The sequence below is a fragment of the Mycetomoellerius zeteki genome, unplaced genomic scaffold (assembly GCF_001594055.1).
Source record: "Mycetomoellerius zeteki isolate Tzet28-1 unplaced genomic scaffold, Tzet1.0 scaffold20, whole genome shotgun sequence".
In the NCBI taxonomy this organism is placed as follows: Eukaryota; Metazoa; Arthropoda; class Insecta; order Hymenoptera; family Formicidae; genus Mycetomoellerius; species Mycetomoellerius zeteki.
The window spans coordinates 527,499-548,660 of record NW_017256957.1 but is presented as its reverse complement, the minus strand read 5'-3'; the positions used below and the strand labels follow the sequence as shown (position 1 = coordinate 548,660).

General features: G+C 32.5%; 1 protein-coding gene across 1 annotated transcript in view; it reads right to left on the bottom strand.

The window, feature by feature from the left end:
• Hr3 (nuclear hormone receptor 3 ROR-beta) overlaps positions 1–12,156 on the bottom strand; it is a 112,863-nt gene extending 100,707 nt beyond the window's left edge. Inside the window, exon 1 of the mRNA XM_018447343.1 lies at positions 11,659–12,156. Within this exon, the coding sequence (XP_018302845.1) occupies positions 11,659–11,677 (19 nt within the window). The 5' untranslated portion in view covers positions 11,678–12,156. The remainder of the gene's footprint in view (positions 1–11,658) is intronic.
• Positions 12,157–21,162: the final 9,006 nt, after the last annotated feature.

Here is a 21,162-nt window from a genome sequence, read left to right as displayed (position 1 = left end):
GTATTGGACTAGATATTTATTAAAATTGACTATATTTTTTCTCAGTGTAGTATTCGATAGCAATAGATCGTTTTCCAGATTCTCTTTAGAGATCGTTGGATCCATAAATCCTTCGAGTCCATGTGTGTGCCTTCGGTTTCCCGGAATCTTCCTGTGAATTCTATCTTCCCATTTCGATATAGAATGTATAGAGGCGGAAGTGAGAGAGGCCGCGAAAGATCCTCGCCCGATAAGGGAATACGCGTGGGTTCCGGTCATTCGTCTCCATCTCGATATTCTCTTGCGCCGCCGTGTATCTCCGTGTCGCTGACACGTACTAAACGGAATGCGCTGCTCGGAAACAGCGTCGTGCGACGTTGCGGAAGTGAAAAAATGCAGATGCAATCGCTGCGACGACGTACTAATGACAACGTGAGTATATTTGAATCGCGGATCGGTGATATCACTCGTGCTAAAAAAAATTGACGATTAATTCGCATCGTTATCGAGAAATCATTTCTGTCGTCTGGTGTCCGCAATTCTTACTAAATCAACAGTTTGCAAACAAAATAATTTATATAAATCACGGGGTGATTATATCTATAAACCGATGTTATTTTTTTAAAATACTTTTTTTAAATTAATTTAATTTATTGTCACAAATAAACAAATTCAATATTTCGACACAGAAATTACTGCAAATTTTTAATTTGATGTTATTTTTGTGATATTTTTTTATATATAATTTAGGTAGTTATGATACAATTTTTTGTTTTATGATTATTTTAAATATGAGAAAATAATAATCTTATTACAATTTAAAAAAAATTTAACTCTAATTAATTTGTAGCAATTTATGAAGATGTTTTATGCATCAATCTATTATCATTTAATAGGATTGGTATGCAATTGAATAATACATTCGAATGTTTAATTATAGAGAATATTTACAATCGAATTTCTGAGCTTTGACAGTTACAGAAAGATAATAAACTTGATTAATTTAATATGTTAGAATTAACAATTCGTGATCGAAGCAATACATTGATTCATTCATAAGCAAATTACTGATTTCAGATGGCCTTAAACTTGCAACGTTTTCATAAGTGCTACATGTTTCTGATTTAAATAACAATTAATTTCATTACATCGTCGTCGATCCATTCTCAGCAACGCGCGAATAAAACGTCTACGCACAGATAAATAGACACGTACACGCGATATGCCAAGGAGATTTCTATAGAGTGACCAAACAGCTTCAGGGATAGAGATACCAGGAAGAGTGAGGGGAATATGGGAAGATAAACGGATGGCCCTAGGAAGGTTCACGGCCGGGTGGTTGCTTCAAATCAGACAGGTAAGGTGCTTCGACGCGAAGGAGAGACATCGCTCTCTCGCCACGTGGTGGCGAGGGGGTCAATGGCCTCCCCAGACGAGGTTCGTGGAGGTGAGTACTCGTGGAGGTGAACCACGGCCGGTGACTTTGCCGCGCGCGCGGACTTGCCTAAAGTTCCCGTCGTTCATTCCGTTCATTCTTTATGTCTTTATGAGCAGCCGTACAACCTCTCTCTTTGTCTCTCTTAGATACCACCAGAGAATTTTTCGTCTACGCGATTCAATCACGCGACAGGCATCACGTGTACGGTGTAGACAGCGTATCGTTGTGATTGATGTACCGTCACGCTGTAATAGACGCGTGCAAAAAGCGATACGAAGCTAAATCTCATCCTATAGGTCTATCGAGGACAAAGAGTTAATTACTAACTCCTACGGGTTTTCTTCCAAGTCATTCTCTGTCACACACACACACACATAGAGGTTTTTTTTAAAAAACAAAGAAGAATGTCTCTGAGAAGACAAGCATGTTCATATGTCCATTATGCTAGACTATGAGATTATATCTTGCTCATTATTTTCATGCTAATATTACAAACTTTGAAAATTGATATATTTATATTTGTGACTTATATGCCGATTTTTAATAAATAATTTTGGTTACACGCAAATAGTTTATTCACAATATAGAAAATTTAAGTTTTAATGTATTATTTTTGTCAAATAATTATTATACCTTTGTAAATTAATAACATTAATAAAAATGTAATAAAAATTGTTTAGAATATTTAATATTATTTAAACAAAATTATCTTATGGAACTGCCAAAATACGCTTCTCACCGAAATGTGACAAAATTTATTTTAATGCTTTCTATTGACTAATGTTGAATGATTCACCGACGGTTTGCGATATTGACTTTTGTAATTCACGGATCTTCCAACCATTCTCTTTATGGTTACTTACTTAGTACGGTATTACTTCTTCGAGAAGTATCATCGAAGCAACACAGGGCTCACGCTTTAACGTATGCGTAATCGCGAAGGGAACGTTACGTGGGCCGTATCCGCAAATTTCGACGGTCTCCCGAATAGGAGAGGGAGAACTGCGAGTTTTGGCCGTGGCGAGGACTCGAGCTGAGCCGAACGGGTCGAGTGAACGGGCGCGTAACACCTGCGGTCGACGACCCTTGCGGTGCTATCGAATACCTGCCGACGCGACGACTCGCTCGTCCATACTCGCGTTGCTCTTTCGGCCCATGAAGATTTCGATTCCGTTATCGGATCGCGATTATTAATAGAACTTTAAGTTCGTAAACCTTTTTTTAAAGTATATTCTAATTTTCTCTCTCTCTCTCTCTCTCTCCCTCTCTCTTGGATAAAAAATACGAGTCGATATGATGTGCGTATTGCAGTATATACTTGTGTAAATATATGTATATAAAATATATTTATGTTATGTAATATATAACAATATTGTGTGATAATAAGGTGTATATTATGTGTAATAATGTGTGTGATAATAATGCGTGATAATATTGTTTAAATTAATTATATACAGTTTATATATATTTATACACATACAATACAGACATCTCTGTAGAAAGAATTTTATCTGCATTGAGGAAAGACAGATATATAAATTGATAGTATAAGGAAGCCAAGCTAATATTGCAGATTTAATGATATCAAGGTACGCGTATTGCTTAATTTATAAATCATTTTACGTCTATGTATATATACATTGTTGATTTATATATTTATTCTTAAAGATATAATATGATTCAATTCTTTCTCTCTTGCTATATTATATTCCTAGATCTCTGCGTAAAGATTTGAAATTAATTTTATCGATTTAATCTTTCTCATTTCATGTTTGTGCATTATTGACAAAGAAAGAATATCATCACGTTATCTTGATATCTGTATTTTATATTAAATTATACATATAATGAATATGAATTCCTTAAAATAATTATATGAAAAGTGTTATAGAATTTGATGAAAAATAAATTCAAAACAATGTAGATGATATCTGTTTGCGATCAATGATACGTTAATAATAAAGAAACGGTAAATAAATAAATACGATAACGTCGTTAATGTTAATACTTAGAAGAGTGCAAATACTTAGATTATTTCAGACAAATTATAAATTGTTACATTATCCATTTAGATACGTGTCATATCGTTATCATTCAGTCGCTCCACGCCCTAATATCACCGTTGTATGTGCCTAAGATTGAAATACATGAAAGGGCGTTGAACGTGGGCTCGACCTTCCCCTCCGCGACCTTAAACGCTTAACAGCAACGTTCAACGAGAACTGAATCCAGAAGAGAGGAGATATCGTTCTATGAGTCATGACTAGAGCGTGGCAGTGACCGAGCTATTACTCGTTACGAATTAGTTCTTGCTAACGCGTGCTTTATCTTTCAGAATGCTTCACGCGATCGAAATATTTAATTTAACTTTTTTAAAACTTAATAATCTTTGTTACTTTAATCTCACTCTCTTTTTAAACACTTAATAACTTTTTTATAAGTTTTTTATAAATTTTTAATAAATAAATGTTTTTATAACCAATTACTCTATTTTTAATTCTGATTAACATAAAACTCCTTCTACCAAATTAAATAGCAATATCTGCCTGAAAATGAAAGAAAGATATTATTTTTTAATTTTAGATTTAAAAATGTGAAATATTAAAGCGTCGTATATGTATATGTATGCAAATAAAAGTATTATATTCATCATGTAGAATGTATTTTGTATAATTGTATTTGATAAAAGAAATATTAAAACAATCATTATGTATGTGCTATATTCAGATATGGTTATTTCATTTACGAGTATCATTGGTTAATTAATTTATATTAATTTATATTAATTATTTAATAATATCATTGATTAATTAATTTATAATTTTAATTAGAATTTTATGTAAGATTCTTCTGTATTGATAAATTATTAATATGCGGGTCATCAAAATGATTGTTGCAGAAAAATTTATTATTGGAAGAAGATCAAAATCACTTCTTCTTTAAATTCCTCGCTGATCGATATAACATTAATGCACATTAACGGGCAACGAACTCATATTCAAGCTAACGGGCTTTCTCGCTTGGGTTATTGAATAAGGATCTCAGAGTTCGAACGATCTTACTGTTTGTATTTCTTTTTGCAATAATTGAAAAACAAAAAAACTTGAAAATGTAAACGTTGACAGGAAATATTAGTCTTTCTATAAAATAATTTAATAATCAGTTAATGTGAAAATCTATTTCATTAATATTTTAATTCAAATAATTTTTCTTACAGTTTTATATATCAAGATTTAATGTAAATAACATATGAAAATAATAAAAAAATTGTTTGTTTGAACTTAAAGAAATTAAAATATTATATAGTTTTTTTGCTCAACATTTTTACCTTTTTGTCGGAAATACCTTCTTTTTAAAATAGATATTGTTTGTAATAATTAAAGGCATTTTAAACTAATTGGCAAACACATAAAACATTAAAATGATATTTCGTAAAGACATCTTCGATTATTATATATAAACTTATTATATATAAGAATCTTTATATATATCTTATTATATATAAGAATTGAGTATTATGTGTGTTACGATTTAAAAGAAACGATGATTATACGAACAAACTATACGCATACCTGTACACACACACACACACACACACACACACACACACACACACACACAAATTATTAAAGATTCAGGGAGAAGAGTAATCTTAATTTTCAGTTAACATGAATCATAAAAGTACACGTGATTAATAGGAATTTCATACAGTAAAAAACATGTTCTTTTAAAGAAACACTTGTCTCTTCTTCTCTGACCGATGTTTCGCACGAAGATGGGTTAGGAAACGTGGATCTGTAGATCGTGAAGTTGGAGGAGACATGATCCAGGGTCGCCTCAGAATGAAGTAGTAGTAATAGTAGCAGTAGTAGTAGAAACAGCAAAATCGAAGGAAGAGAAAGATGAAACGGGGCGCGGGTGGGGGTGAAGTAGTAAGAAACAGCTGGTGGGTTGAACGAGTCGCGCGAGTTCAATGACTGGAGAACGAAGAAGCAAAAGAACCTGGTTTTGAGTTAGGTAGGTAGGTAGGTAGGTAGGTAGGTAGATAGGTAGGCGCGACGAATGGCGCAATTACGCGCGTAGTTACGCACGTTCTCATAATGTATGTGTATGTATGTACGCGCGCGTCACCCGTGGGGTTGCTGCATCGATATGTGGTATCGATATTTGGAATCAAGTGAAAGTACCGACGCTGGATTCCGTACAAGACGGAAGAGACAAGAATATAAAAACAAGGAAAAGTATGACCGTTGCACGTAATTAAGGGTTTGGTATTAATGTCAACTTGTTACAGAGTTGATCATGCGTCTTGATGATATGTAATCAAAACTACAGTTTTTTAAAATGCTAAAAAGGAAGAACGAAATATCGATGCGCAAGTAGCAAGAAAAGCAAAATTTCTATTAATAACTGAATGATTTTGTAGTATCGTTAGTATTCCTCTAGTTACGCTTAGCAACGGTCCTTCAACGTTGAATTCGTAATGATGCTAGTTCATTGGGATGTAAATGGTTTTACGTACGTGATATTTGAACATGTTTTAACTCTTTCAATGTAAAAAATATGTGTGTATTATTTTAAAAAATTAATATTTGTTTTTACTTATGTAATGCTTATGTTTATATTAACGCTTATTATACTTTATATGATTAAGTTCGTAAAAATACTTTTTAATTAACAAAAAATTGATAAAAATTTGAAGTTCAGTTTCTTTAAATAATAATTCAAAGAAATGAAAATAATTTCTTATTTTGTATATATTTTTTATTTAAACTACTGTTCTATGTATATTTTTAATTTATGTAATAAAAAATTTATACAGTCAAGCAATTAATAATTAAATCATTGATAGAATCGTAACTGTAAAACTTATGAATTATTATTTTAGATACGAATTAATTCCAGTTCGCCTTCTCGCTAGAAGTTATAGTTATCTATTTATAAGATATCACAAATAGCGACAAGCCTATCGTGATGCATGAATCTTTCAATTGTTGCTTGAGGTACGGGAAGAAGTACTGCAAGAGAGACGAGGCTCGAACTCGCTTCAAGTCGCTCAGAGTCGCTCGGTCATGGGCCTACCATAACGGTACCCGGCAGCGTAATTTGGGTAGAGGCTCCCATCGACATATACAGGTTCATCGCCTGCTTATACCCTTCGTGCGTTTCGATATATGCTATGCGATATGCTTGGGTAATGTCTTTACATTGATCGAACTGTACGACTTGTGGAGATATAAATAAATATCCGGGGTTACCATTCTCTTTCATTCGCGCGTATTCTGGAAAATTATAATTTAATTATTTTTTATAAATATTTTTTGAGGCGAGTAGTTGTGGATTCGACAGAGATACAGATGGTTCGTTTGCCGATAACAGATTGTTTATATTCTCACTTGTTTTAAAACAAAAATTATGTTTTTTCTCAGAATATTCTAATAATATCAAATTTAATAATAATTTCAAATTTCTAGATGTTTACAAATTTTAATATGTTTATCAGCATTATTAAGATCTTTCAAAGATGCTTATGACCATCAAATTATTAAATTGCTAAGCCATTTAATTTGTGATAGTACTACTTCTGTCGGTATAGCGTTTCTGCCGAAAAACCAATTCGGCAGAATTTGATACGTATAAATATATAAATTCACATCGAATTTAAGCACCAAGATTCAGCTTCAACCGTTATAGGCTTTATTTCCTGTTGATTGTGTATTTACATTAACTTTCCAATAAAAAAAAATTCTTATTGTTAATAATAATTATTATATCATAAAATAATATATAATATTTTAACAAAACTCAAACAAACCCATTCTGTATGTAATCTTTCTACGAAATAATTAAATTATTCTACTAATATTTTCTGTTATGGTGGATCATTGTACTTATATATTTGAACCGTATGTTTAACATTTTATTAATTTTATTTAGAAAAATCAATAATTTATAAAAAGCTCTTTCTCTGAGATGTATTTGATTCGAGGAGATTATCTTCTAGTATAAAATGTAGAGAAATTTAGGTATTATATGTCACTATTTCAATTGTTAAATTACAAATATTAAACTTGATCAATATACCCATTATTTATGATTAAACAATTATATTCTTAATTATCATATCAGTCATCATCATGAATAGAAATATCATTATTTTTTAGTTTATTTATTTAATCAAAATTTCAATAACCTTCGTATTGGCCGTTGATAATATGAACTTGTATTGTTTAACTATATTCCGAACAGCAAGGTAGAGAGGACTTTGATGATTGATTTTACTGTGACAGAATTGATCCTGTTTTAACAAGTAACGAACTGTATTCGAATATTTCGTTTTTTGGTTCCGAATCCATCACAATCAGAATTCTATTTTTATAACATTCACAGAGGAGAAAGATTGACGGTAATTGAGGAGCAATATACCTATATACTGAAGAATAATAAATAACTAAAAATAATTATATATAACATATAAAAAGACTTATTTACAAAATAAAATTTGGATATTAGAGAGAATCTTAATAGCCACAACTTCTAAATAATCACATTAAAACATTAAGAAAGATAGCTACATGAGAAACTGCTGTATATCTACATTGTAAATGAATTTATTTTTACATAACGTAAAATCTTTCTCTATATACAGGCATTTGTGTACATTGCATGTCACTGCAGTATGACGCTTTCATTTTTCGATATCACGACATGGCTACCCTGAATTTTCATAGCGATTTGTGTCATGAATTTTCATAGTACCTCGTATCATTTCACCTTACTGAAAATATGATACAATACCATGTGAAGCTGGTTCCGCAATCTCATCTCTCTATCTCGCATGATAGAATTCTCTCTTACATGCTTTACTACGATTTTTACTGGTTCAAATAAACTCTTTTTCATTATGCCGAAATTTAGTCCATGACACTGTCCCTATTGCGATCTGCGATAAAGATAAAGAAAAATGGTGAGACTCGAGGACAAAGACGGAGAGTGGGCGCGCACGAATGCGTGGAAGAATCACGTGCATGCATGCGTGCGTGCGTGTGGTGTACGTTCAAGAAGGTTCATTGACCCTCGCTTTTGTTCGTGTACCGAGCGGTGAGCTTGTCGGCGCTTAGTTCGGCGAGCAGGCGATGGGCACTGGCCCATCGGGACCCGGGTCCGCGTTGGAAACTGAAATCTGCTTCATGGCCGTGCCCGGTTAGGTAATCGATCGATCGCAACGCCCTTAAGTTTACCAAGGTCTTTACCACCTGTCGCAGGAAGAGAATCTCGCTTTTCATTATCTACCCTTCCCTTCGTTCACGTTCCCTTCCCGCTACCTTTCCTTCCTCCCACTTTATCTGCTCATCTTTTCTGTGTGTTGCTCAATTTTTGATTACGTAATATTTCCTGGAACATAAATCCCATCGTTTCAACGTTTTCTCAGTAATTTGGAACTATTCGTTATTTTTTAAATCTTAAACAATTTATTTGCTTTTATCTTTTTTTAATATTAAATTTCTAATAGCATCGGTTATTATATAGCATATTTTGTTTTGTTTGCTGATTCTGAAGTAACTACGAAGTTATTGCTTTCATCAGTGTAATTTGACGCGTTACATCTGCTTTCGCATGCATTCCTTTAGTATCAATTCATCTATGCTTTGTCATGTAATTTTTACATTTAAACTACATCACGAAGCATGATTCATTATTATCTTTACGTTTCGATTATTATCTTTACATTTCCGATTTTTTTCCTTAGATATCGCTTTATATCCTATTTCCGTTAAGAAATTTTATTATGATAAAAAAAATTGATTTGTGTAAAATATTTTACAGTTTTGTTTTAATTATTTTGTAGATTTTTGTTTTTATAATTTTTAATATTCCTAAAATGTATTAAATTAGATGGGAAAGAGAGTGGACAGCGTTAATCGGCGGTTCCAAAGTTAATCTCACTAATATTTCATTTAATCCTATTCAGGCAATCCTGTATAACGGATTCTCTATTATCACAGATGTACAAGTAGATATTATATAATTACCATCGTTTAAATCATTATATTCTGTTTGATTTTCTGATAATTCAAAAGATAAGACTACATAGGTTAAGAATAAACATTAGTGTAATTTTATGCGATAAAAGAATTAACAGTCTATTAATTATTTACATTCATTGTAATACGCGGTATCAATAAACATAATAATATATTTTACTTTAAAACATCAATTATTCAAATATATTAATTAATTCCGTTTACTGTATTTTTCAAACAATTAAATTATTGATTTCTTTGTAATGAAGAAAATTAAATATTAGTGGAATTATTTGTTTTTAGTGAAAATTAGTTATTTTGTATATGCCCAAAGAGAATATATTTAAAATTATGCCATATAATCCATTAGTCGACATGATGCCATGTCGTAATTATCAGAGATAGACTCAGTAATAATAACGATTTTTCCACCACTGAGTGTATATAAATTATATAGAGAGATATACAAATACACATAAACTTAAAAGTATATGCTCTAAATATATAACGATATATACTTTAAAACTGTAACTCAAATAATTTAATAATTACCCTTCATGAAAATTTAACGCTTTCTTTAACGTAGATATTATTGAGAACAATGTAAAATTAAGAGGACTGGAGACACTGCAAATTGTGAATTTAATAATGCATCATTATCGCTGAATATTACATATCGCCTTTCTTTCCCAGTTAATATATACGTATATATAATAGAGGAAAATTTGGTTATACGCGATAAAGAGGTAATAGATATTAGAACGATATAATCTCGAAAACGTTAATGTCGACACTGACAATGGATGGGACGAAGAGATTGAAAAGCGCACACTCGATGGATCTCGGAGGCAGAAGAGCGTCGCGGATTATGCGACCGCGTCGTCAGTGTGTTACTGACCTCGAATGACCCTGCCATCGTGACCGCAACATCGCGTACTGTTACCTTCTGCGAACGAGCCTATTTTTCCCTAATCAGTATTTCTTTTCATTCCGATTAAATATTCTTTTCAGTTACTACCCTACTCTTTTGAATAATTCGAGATTGACTCGGTACCTTAATCCTTTCAAGAAAAAATTAAGCAACTCTTTTTGTATAAATCTAGACGGAGTCAAGAAAGAATAAAATATCATGAAATCTGAATTATACGTTTGTTAAAATACCGCACATATGAGATATAGGCCGGTATTCATAGTCGATTCTTATTTCAAGACTGTCTTAAGTAACGTCTTAAGACGCTAATGCAGCCCTCTGATTGGTTCGTGACACCTTAAGGCTGAACTTAAAACGATCTTGAATATAAGATCTGACTATGAATACCGGCCATAGTCTTCTCTTTGGTGGCACTGTTATTCTTTACAGTATATAGAAATTGTAACATTAACTCTAGATTCAGCAAAATAAAAAAAAGTAAAACAATTTACGCATTTTAAGTGTAATTAGAAAATAAAAATTTTAGATTATTAAAAATAGTCATGCTTTTTGTAAAATAGATACTAAATTTTCATGTAACTTAAAAGTTATCTATGAAAAGATAAATTCATGATTGTGTAAAATTAAATGTATGATTCAAAGTACTACATATTGCAAAAGCCAATTCCAAAAGTGAACGGATTTATCAATGATTGTGTAATATCAATAAGACAATGTTTTATGAATGTTTAACTTTTCATTAAGATTCTTATTCTATTCTTATTCTATTAATTATGTTATGAACGTTATGAAACATAAGACTGTTAGTGCATATAATTATACGTAATATAAAGAATAAATTTTGTTTTAACTGTTTTAAATTTGTCAGTAACTTAATCCAAAAAAGTCGCATATTGCAGGAGTTGTCTCCTGTTGAATCAATAATCCGTAGTAAAAGAGTTAAAGCGCTGAAAGAATCGATGCCGTGTGAATCTTTGATAGCGCCTATTAAATCTACACGCTCGGTTCGTTTTTATCTTTCGTGAGATTTTCTCCAGTCTTTAACCCTTTACGTCCAGAGTAAATATTACCGTAATATTACATATCGCGAAAATATTAATTAAAATTTTATGTAACAACTTGTAACGTTTCATGATTGACTTTTTTTGTAATTATTATTAAAAAATATCTGTGTTGTATTTTATAATACAGAAAGTGTCATAAAATCTGTATGATTGTCGTAAAGCTTGTGTGCGTGTGATACCGGATCATTTAAAATTAAAAAACCGATGTAATGTATCACTCACCTCTTATTGTGCTAGGCATCTTGTCCGAGATCGCATATCCTGGTATCCACAACGCCGCTTCTCCCAAAAATCGCTCTTATCTCACCTCGACTCTCTCACTTATCACCCACTTAAGTAAATCCGTTAATCACTATGCGCGTTAATCTTCCGATCCGTTCTTTCAATCGATTTTCTCACTTATCATTCAACTACATATATATATATCCATACTTTTCTGTTCTTATAATCACGAATCAAAGAACGCGCTTTCGCCACATAATGATATCGAGCGCCGTGACGCTCGATACAGGATCGATCAGGGTTTCGTCTTCCACCTATGATTTTCCTGACTTCTATTTGCACTCTCGCACATTCGATGTTATCCTTTTGTTTCTTTTTTGTAACTCGTCCAATTTTGAAGATGCATGTATAAATTTTGATTGAGGAGGCCACGGTTCTATTTCTTCAAATCCTTCGCACAAAATTAAGTTGATCCTTTCAATTAATTACTGGACACTAACTCAGTAAATAGAATTAAGCACAAATTCTATTTTCTGATTGTGAAATCAATTATATCAAATAGCGCTAGTATCAAATAGATCACAATTACGAGTCGTTCAGAAGCGAGTTCGTTGGTCTTTGCGGATTTGTTTCTGCGACGTCACTAATAACAATGACGCCGCCTTGGAAACCGGAACTGGCTTGATTACAATCGACAAATGGCAATAGCTAAATGAAAAGTCCAACATAGATTGCGACCAAGTCTTTTGATTTTTTGCACTCAATGCATACGTTGTTGCGGAAAAGCCGTACTTTGATCCTAATTTGCCGTAATCACTGTAATCCCAAATTTACACTTATAGTGCTTGATGAGTTCTTTCGTGATTGATTTTTGCAATTGCTTCTTTCCATAAGAAAAATTATTTCTTGATATAACTGTTAGATACTTTCTTCATCTTCTCATCCACGTGTCCTTCATCTTTTCGAACAAACTGTATCTTCATATACGTGATCAGGAGGCGCTTCTTTACTCTTCAATGCCAGCACGACTAATAAAATCGCTACAGTCAGTCGCAATCACCTTCCACTTTTTGGTAGGACTGCTAGATATTTTTTAGACGATCGTCTACCTTTTGTTTTCGAACTTTTTCTACTTCTTCCTATTTCTATTTCTTCGCGTTTCGTTGTGCGCGGCGTTACCGTTCCTGTTCGGTTCTACCTGTACATCTCGAGGTTCGGCGGTGGTCCGGTGGTGGTAGCTCGTGAGTGACTCTACCGCAGAGATCCACAGGTGCTTGCGCACGGTGCCGCTCGTCATCGTACCCTCACCACCGTCGGCTGCCGTCGCACCGCCACCGCCACCACCGCCGCCGCCGTCACCCTGCCCCTTCTACATGGGTTCACCGGTTCACTCTTCTGCCTCCACCACCGATTCGTTGTCGTTCGCGTGTCCCTACCAGACGAGCGGTAGTATAAAGCGGACGGTCTTTCTTCATCCCCCACCAAAGTCTTTCTCTGTGGTTCTCTCCTTATGTTTTTTCTCCTCTTTCTCTTTTTTCTTTATCTTCTTCGTCTCGGTTCTCCCTCTTTCTCGTCCATTTTCTTGTTTTGAGTTTTGTCTCCTACATTTCCCTTATGCTTTCATCTCTTCCGTTCTCTTATCTTTCTAATTTTTCTTTCTCTGTGACGTTCAATCTACGTTGATCCTCTACGTTTTTCCTTCCATCTTCCTGGTTTTTTTCTTTTCCTTTGGTTAAACGCGCTTTTTAAACTTATTTTTTCTCTTTATTTCTCCTTTTGTTACGTACTTCTCTATTCTTTCATTTCTGTATGATTTAGAGTACTATTTCATCCTCTTCATCTTAAGACTTCTCCGCCTTCGCTTTGCCGTGCACGCGGATCTCTTTCGTGACGAGAGTCACTCGGTCGCGCCATTCACCGTTATTTGCCCGTAGGGTGCCACCCTCTTTAAGTTTGATATCCTGCTTATCCGGCATGCATTGAGTACGTAGGAGCGAATTGATCAAATATATTCAGACATTCAGATATTTATATAGATTCATTGTAACATTATTTAGATAAAGTGGAACAGCAAGTGATAAACGAGAAATGAGTCTTATAATATTTAGCCACATTTTATAAATTTTCAGTGATTTGATTTAATCGTTTGCCTATAAATCTTATTAGTAATTGGACACAGTTATATACGAGGTGTTCCAAACTTTTTGACTCACCGCTTGTGGGTAGATAGATTGGATAAAACTGTTGAGTCGAAAAGTTCTATTATCATTTTATAATTTTCGCAACAGTTAAGGAGATATTAATTTCTAAAAATTGCCGAATAAGCAGATAAAATCGACACATAAGACTATTTTAAGATATCTTTCAGAGATCTTTATGAAATATCTTAAAAATTTTAAACATTCTGTTCATTAGGTAACTAAAAAAAATTATCAAAATTATAAAATAATACAGGACTTTTCGATTCCGTTTAGTTTGCTCTACCTGCCCGTAAACGATGTGTCAGAAAATTTTGGATACCCTGTACATATATTAATAGAATTATTAAATAGTATGTAATAAAAACATATGAATATTACTAAGTACCCATTTCAATAGAAAATTGTATTTTTCTTTCATTTGTGTTAAATTCTTTTTGGTTTATATCAATTAATGTGTATGTTTATATTAAATAATTTTTGATTAAAATAAAATGGTATTGATTATTCTTTAATTTGTGTAATTAATTATTGTTTAAAGATAACAATTTTTAATATATTGATAATAACTCGTTTCACATAAATTCCTCTCACAATTACCGTTATACCGAATATTTTGTTGAGACAAAATGTTGTTCGATTGCAAAATTTAATTGTACATATAATAATTTAAATTTATTATTGTAAGAAGTTAATTAACAAAAAAAAAACATGAATATAATGAACATCTATCTTTCTTCAAGAGGCCTAAATTCCATTTTTTGTCCGCGAGAATGTTTAATATTAGAAATATTAGAATGATATAACAAAGAAGATATTTCAATGACAAAGAAGGGACCGAGATTCGCCGAAATCGATTCGTCGCGTCTTCCGTACCCTTGAATGCGCGATTATCTCGAGCCGGAGGAATCGCTCGGACCGTGCCCGCGGTCGTTCGTTGGCCGAACGTGAATATTCCGATGGTCATTGACCTCAGGCCGGTCTTTGGCGCCAAACCCAAGGCTAGTCCGACTTTCATAAAACGCTTCCTACCAGATATTTCGTTGTAGATTTTCGTATCCGCGCTCTGGCATTTTTCGAAGCAAAAGCATGATGAATTTTTTAGCTGTTCAAGCATTCGCGGAGAGCTTATGAGAGAGAGAGAGAGAGAGAGAGACACGCTTCAATTCTTCCCTGATTTTATTTATTCCACCCACTTACGAGATATATATTGATACTGATCGATTTTCGATCTCACTTATATTAAGTATGATAGGAAAATTTATTTGATACTTAGACCATCTAATAATGGCATTTTATATACGTGTAAAATCACTATTTATATTACACATTTTTTTAAAAGCAAGTTTTAAGCTGACATTTTGCGTCGCCAATGTTGGAAACAATAATCGATTTAAGTCGCGTGCAACCCCACATAGTGAGTTAGCGACACGCAACGCGTTATTAGCGAATCTCACAGGAAAGCTTATTGAATTGTTCGAAGGTAAAGGTCTTCTTCTCTATGATTTCGCTCTGGATGCCGCTCGCATCGAGTTCTTCTTTCGCTCACAATCGATGCGATCGCTGGCAGTTTTATACAAACGTTAATTGAAAAAGGTTACGTAGCTTGATACGCGATTAGGGCCGTAACACATAAAAACACAGAGCATATATTTAAATTTACACGAAATTCTTCCATATAATGCATCTAGGTATATTTTAACGATAATTAATTTAATCGTGCCGTAAGGTCGAAGTGAGATTTTCTCGTGATTTCAGTTTAAACCATTTATCAACATCTCGATTACAAATACTGGCTAAAAGTTATGATGTGTTTGTATATAGAAACTGCGCTCGAGATTGCGTGATGAGTATTTGAAAAGTACATTTGTTTAAATACAAATGAAGCTCGCTCGAAATCTCGCGTTTCTTCGTTTTTACGAAAGTTGTGCCTGGTAGGTTTATAAGGACGTCCATTTAACTTATGTGCTTGTGAGAATTCTCCATCAAATAGATGCGCTCGTAAGCTTGCTTCCTCGAGCATGCGCACACACGGGGGCTAGGCTGCTGAATCAAATCGCGTGCAAAACCTTGCTTCTCGCGCGAGTAGGCGGGAGAGCAAAGAGGAGAACGTCGGGCCGCAACCGCAACACGGATGCCGCGTGAGCGAACGAGCGGCTCGCAACGGTAAAACGTAACCGTTGTGCCCCCGACTGCGAAAATTGTGATGAGGAGGGGGCACGACTGCATGATGAGAGACGCAAGAGAGAGGGAGAGAGAGAGAGCTCGACGAGTAACACATAGCGGTATAGCATCCCTACCATCGGTGAAATCATCCTCGGGGTTCACGGATAGTCGTAATTCGTGGCTATCGCGCGTACGGAGCTCGTTTTTTAATTTTCCGTGGGATACCGTGACCGATAGGCTCGGAAACCGGTATTTTATGATAATATCGCGCTATATACAGCGCGCGGTAGAGCGCTGTTGAGCAATGATAATCTGTTTATTTCTCTCCGGTACGCCGTAACCGTAGTAACATTCAGATGTCGGCTGCACTTATAGGCTTTGTTTAACTCTTTCAATAATATAAAATTTGAAATTTTCAGAAATTTTAAAGAAATTGTTTTTTACTGGTATTTTTTAAGTCAATTTAATTTTAAACATAATTTAATATAAAGAGAATGAAAGATTTAAATTGATTGCAATTAAAAAAATATTAAGGTATGAGGGATTTATTTGTTATTCTTTACAACACGAAAAAGTCACTCTAATAATACTGAAACAATGCCATATTTTGGAACAACGATATAATGAAATACAAAAAGACCTCTAAGTTTTAAAAATAGACCATTGCTCCTTATCCTCTATTCTTAATAATAAGAACTTTTAAGAACATTTTTCACAATGGTTATATCACGTTGTCTTTATTATTGCCAATTTCTAAAAAATTTTTCAACAATTTTAATACTTTTGTTATAAAATCAAATTATCTTAATATTTATTTAAAGGAATTGTAGTGTAACATTTAATAAATATTTAGCTAGTAATTTCAATCAAATATTTATTTGAATTTAGTATAGCTTTTTCTCCGAACGATTTATTTCATAAAAGTTCGAAAAAAATGACGTAAAAAAATAATTTTATATTTAATTACATTTATATTTAATTACATTTTAGTCATAAATGTTATTAGAGTGTTTCTTCTTAGAGATGACATCAGGATCAGAGCGTTCCTTCTTAGAAAAATGATTTTTTCGACAAAGCATTGCCATCATAAAGAAGTATCTAACGGCTATTATCGAGGTAAAATTAGCGAAGATATTTCAAATATCGAGAATTCGAAGTGCTTCGCCCTATCACCGCCTAATAACTTCGATGCTATCGCCTTCAAGGTTCACGGTCGGTCGTTTTTGTGTCTGTCACTGTTACGTGAATTAAATGTCATTTACGATTATTTCAATTCTATTTATAGTTTTATTTCCAACATCCTTGCACAATGTAAACTTTCTAATAGAAATATTAATTTCTTTGAATAGCAATAGTCTAATGCCGCTTTGACAAAACATTTTATTATATTGAATAAATCAAACTATATAAATTAGTATACAATACACAACTATTATAATAATAAGAATTATTATAATTTATTGTAATAAGAATTACTGTAATAAACTATTAAAAATTATAGTATTGCTTGAAATAGAAAGTTTTCTCATTTAGACATATTTCCATTCAAAATTTAATTTAATCACGAATATATTATATTAATTTCTTTTTATTTAAATCATATAGTTTTTATCTTTTGTAGTTTCTATCAGTTTGTTTAGGTTTTATCTATACATATTAAATAATATAATAATTTATGATCAATTTTTAAACATTTATTAATGTCGACATTAGCATATGCAAAGTTTATGCTTGCAAAGAACTGTTTTTAGAAGAAACCATTACTTACCATACATTTTTACGTACGTCGTTCTCCGTGAAGTTCACGGTCGGTCGTTTGTTCACTGTTCGTTCACCATTACGGACCGTTTGCTGCCGCGCTGTATAATGAAATTTGCTTTATAAATTTTACGCGTTGACTTATTTTCTTTTCGGTGATTTTATCGAGGATTCTTTCTTCTATAATCGTTTGAGTTGTTTTACGATATGATATTCGATACCAATATCGTTATCTTACTTCAAAAGTAACACAACTAAAAAATTAAGTTGTCTAAAATAGCTAATTTGGGGTTTTTTTTTAATGTGTTGAATCATTTGTAAATGTTAATTTCAAGCTAAACTGATGGGAAAATATTGAAAATTGTAAACGAGGCTCAGATCTTGTTCGAGTCTCAGAAATTGTTCTATTTTTGTTGAGATTTTCAATATGTTCCCAACAGATCAGTTTGAAATAAATGTTTGGTAATGATTCAGCACATTAAAAAATACAAGTAAACATGCATGAGAAAGGTTTCATTGTTTAGGTCAAAACCAGTAATTTAACCCATTTCCCTTTATAAAAAAAAAAATGCTTTAAAACGTTTTAATGCTTTAAAACGTTTTAAATTTCTATGTTAAAAAATTCTAAATTTTTATATCATTTCCACTTGTTTCTGTATTTCAAAACATCATTATTTGAGCATTGAATCAACAAAAAAACCTACCAATACTTTGATAATCTTTAAGGTAACCTTAATCTGTGCCCTGTAATTTTGGGTGCGGTTGAACATCATGACGCGTCCGATTCTTTGATTCCATCGAGAATTATATTCCGAACGGGACGCGCGAGATGAGAAGAAACTGGCGATGCGGAGAGAAGAGAAGAGCTGTGACGCCCACGGCGATCAACGGTACATCGCACCCGCTTGTAATGCCTTGTACCATACAGCAGCCATATGCGCGCCTCAGGTAATAAGTCCGTACGTAAATATGTAAATCTTCTAGTGTCTTGTGTATACTACATGCATCGTTCTTCGCGGAAAAACTTTCGCGAAGTCAAAAACGTGTATGCAGGATATTAATAACTGTTACATTTCCTTTTATTCATATATAGTACCGTACGTAATATGCGGTGAGATCATTGTAATCGCAACATATAAAATTTTATTTCATATGATAAATTTATAACTTGATACTTTTGAGTCTTTCACGGGTATTTTCTTCCGAGGTGTCAAAGGGTTTGCGGGTTATCGCCGTGTCATGATCCATTGTTAATGCCAACGTTTTGTGAACCTTGTCGTTCACTTCATCAAAGCGAGGAGTGCACTGATAAATTTATAACTTTCTTTTCTTATAACATTAATATATACAATTTATAATCTCATATTATTATTTTACGCTTATTATCTTATTGTTTATTAAGCTTTTCAGAAAGGGACAAAGAGAGAGAGAGAGAGAGAGAGAGAGAGAGAGAGAGAAAGAAAGAGAAAGAAGGAGAAAAAGGAAGGAAACTTTTCAGAAAAAGAACTATAACAACAACGCATTACTTTTATAAAATAACTTTCTCAACCCCACATTTAATAAATTGTCATATATATATATATATATATATATGAATAGATTAATAGAAAATAATGTTCAGATTTTGTTAAAGTTGAGCACGTTACCTTAAAAAAATAACACGTTACTGTTACCGTTATTTGAAAAATTATTTATTTGTTACTTTTCGTTAATTTTTTGTAATATTAAATAAGTTTTAAAATTGCATTTTTTAAATACACATATAAATTTATTTAATTGATTGATAATCAATGTTAAATATAACAATAAATATTAAGACTTGAAACTGTCTAAACTAGTCTGCATATGGAGCAAATTTTTCTTTATATTAAACTCACTTACCTAATAATTTTTCTAATTCTTTATATTATTTAATAATTTTATTTCTTAGTATTTATTTATATGAATTTAGATTAAGTTCTTGTGTTTAAGACTGTTTTAAGATGTCATGAACCAGAGAGTCGTATTAGCACTTTGGGATATTATTTAAGGTCTTAAGAACAATAAATTATGAATATCGCTCATAGATTTTCAATATTAATCGTGACTCGTTTAGGACACATGTTTATATGGATTTTTTTACTTAAAATAAACCAAAGAATCGCTCTGTTGAGTATGGCAACATACTTAACTAACACCCTGTATATATAATGCGATCTATTGAATAAACATAATAAGAAGTTATAAATATAATAAGAGATTAAATTAATGATAAAAGTAACGGCTGAATTTGTTACCGTTACTCTAAAAATGTAAAGATGTTACCGTTACCGTTATAGACAGAAAAAAAGTAATGATCGTTACCGAAAAGAAGTACCTAACGAAAGCGATAACGGCATTACAAGTAACGCCATAAGTTTTAACCCTGGATTTTTTAATATAAGAGTTCAAGCATTTAAATATCATTAAATGAAATTTAAAAAAAAAGAAGTTTATATTAGTAAAATATTTTAATGACTAATATTTTTTTAAATTTTTAGGATGAAATAATAATAAAAAATATATATTATTAACCTGCATTTATGTATATCTAGCACGTGTAGTGTTTAAAAAGTTATAGATTAGTATATTAATGTTTACGTGGCGATCGTGACTCAGAGTATAGCGTGACTGCTCTCTGTGTCAAAGATCTAAATTTCAAATTCACCCAGAACATCAAATTAGATTTTATTTGATCGCCACCTCTCAGAAGGCAATGGCAAACCTTCGAGATATATTTGCCATCGCCGTTCGGATTCGGCGTTAAAAACTGTATAGGTCTCATATATCAGTGGATGTGTACACTCGCCAATACGCGTGGCAAAAATGGCATTTTAATGTCAAACTCCTTCCAAAAACTTATTTAAAATATTAGATAAAAGATAGGTCAGAAGAAGTTATTTAAAATACTAAATACTAATTAAATATTTTATTATCGTTTATTTAAATACAATTGAGTATTTATCCTGGGTATTTCGTTTCGACCTTTTCTGAATTATATTAATTGCGCTATTTACGAAAGCAAATTATGTACATGTGATATGTGAATATATGTGTGTGTAAAGTTATTGTGTTTGGGTTTGTGAATTTGTTATAAATCAATTGTCTTTATAAGAAATATACAATATGGAAGGTCTTCTCTTGTAATAGACGCGCCATCGACCGAGTAACAAAGGAAAGAGCTGAATATATACTCGGTGAGAGAAGAAGGTAAATGGGTTATTATCTTCCGTCGTATTGGTACATTCTATTTTACCGACACTAGAGATTTTATTATTATTAGATGTTATTGTCATATCACGTGTTGTACAATATCTTCTTTAATTACCCTTTTTACGAATAAAATGTGTTATTATCAGTGTCA